Here is a 7016-nt window from a genome sequence, read left to right as displayed (position 1 = left end):
TGACTGTGGAGGGATGGCAGGAGTTGCAAAACGACTAGTCACACAACTTGACCACAAAGTAAAGCAGAATGACTTCAAAGGGTCAAAAGGCCGTCAGACAAACACAAAACACGACCACAAGGAGTCAAAATGACGACAAAAACAAAACACAAACGATACAAATACAGACTGTACCGATGAAGATGCCGTAAGTAGCACAAAATAAGTTTAAAGAGACACAAGACAACAAATAAATGAAGAAAAAAGCTGCAAAACTTCACCTCAAAATGACCAAAACGTGATGAAAACGACACAAAGTCCACAAATCAGCAAGAAACCGATTAAAACTGACGACAAACAGACATCACGCGACAACACGGAGACACACTTTTCCTTCAAGTACGCAGGTTTGTATAAATATTCAAAGCTGAGGATCTTCCTCCAGAACATCCGGACGGGTCAGATGGCGTCCAGGTTCAGCGTCGAATAGAACGTCGGCCCAGAGTCCAGATCTGAGGAGGACCAGCAGACGTCAAGAAGTGAAACCATGGAAACCGCATCACAGGCTCCGTTAACGAGGCGTTAATCAGGAAAAACAAACAGAATCTGGGTTTTTCCTTTCAGGTCTGACTTGAGGAGACAGATTTTATTCCACTGAACCTCCTAAACGAGGTGTTTGTGGTGTGGAAGAGGATTTCCATCCACAGGATCTCAACTTTCTCATCTTAAAGCTCCACATGACAGAAAAGTTTGACCCTGTAGTGGAAACCAAAGTGTTTTTTCCTGTTCGTTCTGGGACAAGATGGAAATGTTTGCATTTACCAGAACCACAAACCATAATTTCCGCTGACACAGGGGAGTGCTTTTAGCAGCAGGTTACATAGAGCGCGTGAGATTTCAAAATAAAACCCAAAGCGAGTTAATATAACAATGATAAACCAAATATTTTAGCTCAGCTGTGTGGTTCAATGATGTGTTTAAAACCAGATGAAAATCTGTCATTTCTAAATATTTGTCAGCAGGATTTTAATCAGCTTCTGCTTTATAATAGTCGTTTGGAGGAAAAAACATGTTATTTAACTAAAACAAAATTGTCCAAGAACCTGATCCCAAGATAAAAATTCTAATTTAATGATTTAGACACAATAAACACATTTTCATGACGCAAAAAATGCATTTAATTGCGTCAACTTAATATTGTGTGTAAATTAAACTCAGATTTCTGCGTTGGTTGTCTTAAAACTATAAATTCGAGTTGAGCTAACTTAATAAAAACACTTTTTTTTTTCTTTTAGGATTTAAAGTCCCAACACTGGAGCAGCTTTATTTATTTATTTTAATTCTTCAACCTTAAAACTGTTTGGCTGAAGTGCCGGCAGAGTTCATATCACAGGGAGGAGACGAGTAAAGAGACAGATTAGAGATGTCAGTAGTAAAATATCTATAATGTACATCCACTATGTTTCTCCAGTGTTGTTAGCAGCTGTCAGAAGAAAGAACTCAAGGAACAAATCAAAGCAATTCAGTCCTTATCTCTTTCTGTTCTGTCGTCAGAGGATTTAAATGAACTCTGAGCTGTAGAAAGTTGTTATCTGATAGCAGGAAAAATATAAACTCGGTCAGTGGGAGAACTGGTGTGACTCTGGAGTGTGTTACAAATACTGTCACCATGGCAACGGCTGGACCAATGAGAGCGCAGGAAGCTGCATGAGAAGGCGGGTTTTGGTTTCCAGACGTCAACAAAAGCACATGGCCCAACAGGAAGTTATGCAACAGAGTGGAAGGACTGTTGGAAAAGTTGGCGATGAATAACACAAAGTTGTGGCAACTTGGTTGACAGAAACTTAAAAATTATTTATTTAATATAATACTTAATTGATATTAATTTTAATTTAGTATTTCATTATTTAATAAAATATTTTTGTCAGTGTGTATGGAGAGTTGTGTGTCTGTTTCTCAATCTGTCAAACAGATGGTGAAATAAAGACGATCTGAGGTCAGTGAATGAGTCTCAGTGATTGTAGTATAAAGACTTCTATGTCTGGAAGGTCCAGTCACTGGTGGATCAGTACTCCTGGATAGAACTACACCATGAAGGTTAATAAAATGCACAAGTCAGAGGATAGCAATTTCATGTTAAATTAAGGTTATTTAAACTTAGGACAACATTTAAATGAATTACAAATGTGGTCAAATAACATTTTAATACAAATAATCGCCTTTTATACTGCAGAAAAGAGCCATTAATAGTTGGATTTTCTTCTATAATTAATGTAATATAATTGTACAGTTGTTGGTGTAAAACTGCGAGAGTCAACTGTTGTTTTCAGATTATGTCATAAAAGAGATTTTACACAAAACTTTACATTAAAATCCACCAATAAAATGAATGTACTGTTAATGAACAAACACATGCTATAATTACAATAATAAACTGTCGAGAATGTGACGAGTTTTTATCCATAGTTGTTTTTATTATTATCATGATATATTTAAATTTAGCATATTTTTGTAATTTTATTGATATTTGTGTGCATTTCAGAAATGTTTTATACACACGATTTTACTTGTATATTTGACTTATATGTTATTTTGCAACAGACATGAAAATTCAAATTAGATTTTTTTTGAATTTTTGTGATATTTTCGTGTATTTTCAGTCCTGAAAAACAATCTGTAAAATCTGTTCTTAACAACCAGGAAGTGACCCACCGTGAGGACTCCCACACGGACTTATCAGTGACCAGAAACACAACCAGTTCTTCCCTGAGTGAGGATGAAAAGATTCCCAGCTTTGATAAAGCAATAAACAATTGACAATAAACAATAAAACAGCTGATGATGAACTCACCTACAACCTGATCAGGTGTGGTTTTACAGGCCAGTGATTAGATAACGTCACCAACACAAAGACACCTTTGTCCAGTACACTGCCTATAAACAGGCTTCACCCACATTCAGTCAAGGTCAATTTAACTTGGCTTTTTTTTTTGTTTTTGTTTTTGTTTTGTTTTTTTTACAAGAATTTACAAGTTTTTTACAAGTTTTGTATATGTCACAGTTTCTATCAGCTCACTGGACTATTTTGTGTTCTGGTTTTGGTTGGTTGCATCCACCTGGTGAACGCTGAGGAGCCTTCAGAGGGTAAAAAAAAAAGCCAATTGATGGAAACCAACAGAGAGCTTGAAGGGAGTGTGAACACTGGTCTGTTTCTGAAAAGATAAAATCTTTCTTGTTCCAGGTGTAAATGCAGAAGAGAGGTGATGATCAGGTGTGGTTTTACAGTACAGCGATTAGATAGCGTCACCAACACAAAGACGCTGTATGGTCTAAAATTCATGAAGCCCAGCTTGACTCACTTTTCCCCGTAGCTTTCCAATATCCACATTGTATGCCTTGCTGGGTGTACTCCAAAGATAAAATCCAGCTGACACCAAGTTGCAGTTTAAACAGGATTCTTTAGTTCACAAAAAATAAAATTTACAGACGGAAACATAAAGCAAAACGAGGATACAAAAGTATGAGCAGTCAAAAAACTATTTGGCTCCATGCCATCATTCATTTCCCAAGAGCCCTTGCAAATTTAAGGGACCCTAATATAGTGAACCAAAATATCAAAAACAAATCAATAAACCCAAACACCACACGAACACAGAATTCAAATATCCAAAAATATGATTAACAACATTTAACCAAATAACAGATAAATTTAGCAAAATAGAAATGTTAATCATAATCTATATCAAAGTTACTGTTGAACAAAAAATCAAAGCCAAATAGAAATAATCGTGGTAAAATAAGAACCAAATCCAGAACCAAAGAAATAGATTTAAGCTCCTACAGACGCCTTTGTCCAGCAACCGTACACTGCCGATAAACAGGCTTCACCCACATTCAGTCAAGGTCAATTTAACTTGGCTTTTTTTTTTGTTTTGGTTTTTTACAAGAATTTACAGAAGAAAAACAGTCATGTCAAGGTGAGAACAGATTTCCCCAAATCCTGTTTGTTAATCCATCCATCCATCCATCATCTCTACACCTTAATCCTCACCAGGGTCATGGGGGGCTGGAGTCTATCCCAGCTGACTCAGGGTGAAGGCAGGTTCACCTGGACAGGTAACCAGTCTATCACAGGGCTACACTTAGAGACAGACAACCAAGCACACTCACATATTCATGTTAAACCCATGACTGTTGCATCAGGCTGCTTACCAGCTGATTTAAAAAAAATATCATCTCAGTCAGATGATCATTGAGAAATAAAACACGTTTTCTGTGTAATTCTGTTTTTGAGGAGCCAAAGAACATTTAAGAAGAACAAACTGATTTATTAAAAGAACAAATCCTGAGAAGTCACAGACAAGAAATCACATTTAACGTTCAGTTTATTACATTTATCAATTCAACCCTCATGACAACAGTATCATAACAGCAGTCACTCTTTTCTGCTGCTTTATTCTTCGTTTTCTTTGTTGATTATGAATATTTAATTTGAAGGCGTTGCTTTGGACTCTGGGCTCTCGTGTGTCTCTCTGACCTTTTATCAACTAAAATATGACTGAATTGATGGAAAACAATCAACATGATGTCAGTCATTCGTGGTCCACCCAGCACTACATCACTAATGATTGAATTTCCCTTCTGGGATGAATAAAGTATTTTTCATTTCATTTTTCATTTCTAATCATTAACCGTTTCTTAGCAACCGCTGTGACGTAGAGTAACCCAGCCAATAAGGTTCCATACGTGCTACGTCACTTACGTAAGACGCCACATTTTAAAACTGTACCGGCTCTCTCAGCCCTCATTCCGATCTGAACTGCAGGAGGAGCTTCACTGTTCATCCGTCATGTCCACCAACAAGAGGAGCTTTAAGGAGCTGAATCCCACTTTGTCACTCTGGACTGTGACTCTCTGGTCAGCTTTGGTCCTCAGCGCACCACTGGACGGTAACACATTCACTACTGTCGCTGTTCAACGCTGCTTTTAGCTCAAGATGCTAATCAAGATGCTAGAGTTGTAAGTTAGCCGTCAGCTGAAATTTTATTAGTATCTTTGAAAATTAACTGAGCCGAATTCTCTATCGGCTCTTCGTCTTTGCTGTGTTACGTTTAAAGTGATGTGAACGGTGAAGAAATTGCTTTTACACAGAAAACGACTAAAAACGCGCTAATTCTCAGGCAGGTTCTGCATTCGGAAGGTGCGCCTTTATTTCTGAGTTGTGCAGCGAGTTTATGGGAGTTTATTTTAAATGTACAGCAGAGATAATCGTGTCATGGAGATGCCGAAGTTGCATGTAATCTAAAAATCTAAGTTTCATGGGTGTGTGTTGAGATCAAACCAAGTTATTGCCAGATTTCATTCAAGCATCTACTAATTTAAACAACAAACTCCTGAGACAGACATGAATGGTTATGAAAAGATTTAGCATTGACATATCTACTGAGCTGTACAAAGTTAATTTAATTTAATTTTTTCCCCCAGTATAGATGAAAGAAGTGATCAGGTAAACATGCTTTTTCCGTCTTCTGAACTGTATTCATTGTGCTGATTCTAATTCCAGTCAGCAGCCTGGTGTTGCCTTCGTGCAGCAGGTTGTCAGGGTGAGTAGATGAGTTGTTCCTGCTGCTAGTTTATCCACCCGTTCACTGTCGTCACCTTCGGTATAATCATTCCTTTTTTACAGTGTTTGAACTCCACAAAGGCTTCTTTCACTTTTTTCACATCGATAAATCCCTTGCTTGAGTTTTCATTTGTCGTTTCTGCTTTTGCTAAGAACATGGACAACAGATTAGTGTCGCACGATACTCCAATGTCCTGCAGTGCCTTGACGGCGAACATGTACTTATTTGTTGTGATGAAGTCCGGCATAGATGAGAAGGTAAAAAAAGAACATTGAAGGGACTCTGTGCTGTCAGTGTGTGTTCATGTGGTCCAGGCTGACATCTGGTGCTGACATCTGGTACTGCAGGACTCCTGCCTCTTGTTCTGCATCAGTGTTGGACATGAGGCAGCTTTTGTAAACACTGCTGTGTTTCCTGCTGGTCTCAGGTGTTCCTCAGGTGGTCTGTTCCTCTCAGCCAATCGTAGCCTCTCTGGGTGATGACGTCATCCTCCCGTGTCACGTGGAGCCTCCAGTGGAGGAGGAGCAGCTGACAGTAGAGTGGTGGAGGATCGACCTCCCACCTGACCCCAGAGATCCACGGAGCCTGGACAGGTATGTCCACCGTTACCATGACAACCAGGATGAGGAGGACATGAAGATGCCGGTGTACGCTGGGAGGACGGAGCTGCTCAGAGAGGAGCTGAAACACTGCAACGTATCGCTGAAGATCATCAACGTGAAGCCCAGTGACGGAGGGTTGTACAGATGTTTCCTCCCTCGGTTAAACAGCTGGAGGAGGTCAGCAGACATCAGGCTGGTTGTTGGTGAGTCTTTCTGCTCAGAGGAAAAACACATTTGATCACGTGGCGGCCTTTTATACAAATATGTCACACCAGAACCAACCAGTGTTTCCTCTCATGACATCACAAGGAGCAGCTCAGTTTAGAATGACAACACATTTCACTCTGGATTCAGTCAAATGATTTAAACACTTTTACATCAATTTCATCTCTTTCTTTTCAGAGAAAAATATTTTTCATTGCTGAATTTTCAGTAATTACTGAATGACTTTCTGTCCTCTGATCGAGTTTCTTTGTCTCCTTGTAATATTTAGTTATTCAAGAAAGCAGGATGACGACACAGAAACCCAGAAGTCAACAAACAACACCGATGAATAAAGAGACACACATTGGAGGTGAATATTATTTCTATCATGTCAGTGTTGAGTTTCCAGTGACTCCTAAAACTGAACTTTCTTTGATGGAACCACTGAAACACAAGAACCTTTGTCACAGAAAACAATCATGCAGTTTGGTTCTTTGGTCAATTTATCAAAGGTCTTCTGGAAGTCTGATCAGATGTGCTGCTCAGTAATATTCATATTTGGTTAAATGTTCCTTATTTATTATTACCTCAACCAGACACTTCTGGT

At 38.7% G+C, this 7016-nt stretch overlaps 1 protein-coding gene across 1 annotated transcript in view; it reads left to right on the top strand.

The window, feature by feature from the left end:
• Nucleotides 1-6011: 6011 nt before the first annotated feature.
• Nucleotides 6012-7016, top strand: part of LOC103375331 (butyrophilin-like protein 2) — a gene marked incomplete at its 5' end in the record, with an annotated part of 2921 nt that continues 1916 nt past the window's right edge. Inside the window, 2 exons of the mRNA XM_008305578.1 lie at nucleotides 6012-6408; nucleotides 6699-6779. Of these exons, the coding sequence (XP_008303800.1) occupies nucleotides 6012-6408; nucleotides 6699-6779 (478 nt within the window). The remainder of the gene's footprint in view (nucleotides 6409-6698; nucleotides 6780-7016) is intronic.

This window comes from Stegastes partitus, unplaced genomic scaffold (assembly GCF_000690725.1).
Source record: "Stegastes partitus isolate 25-593 unplaced genomic scaffold, Stegastes_partitus-1.0.2 Scaffold2553, whole genome shotgun sequence".
Taxonomy (NCBI): domain Eukaryota; kingdom Metazoa; phylum Chordata; class Actinopteri; family Pomacentridae; genus Stegastes; species Stegastes partitus.
The sequence above is the reverse complement of the archived record's forward strand: the minus strand, read 5'-3'. Positions and strand labels throughout refer to the sequence as shown.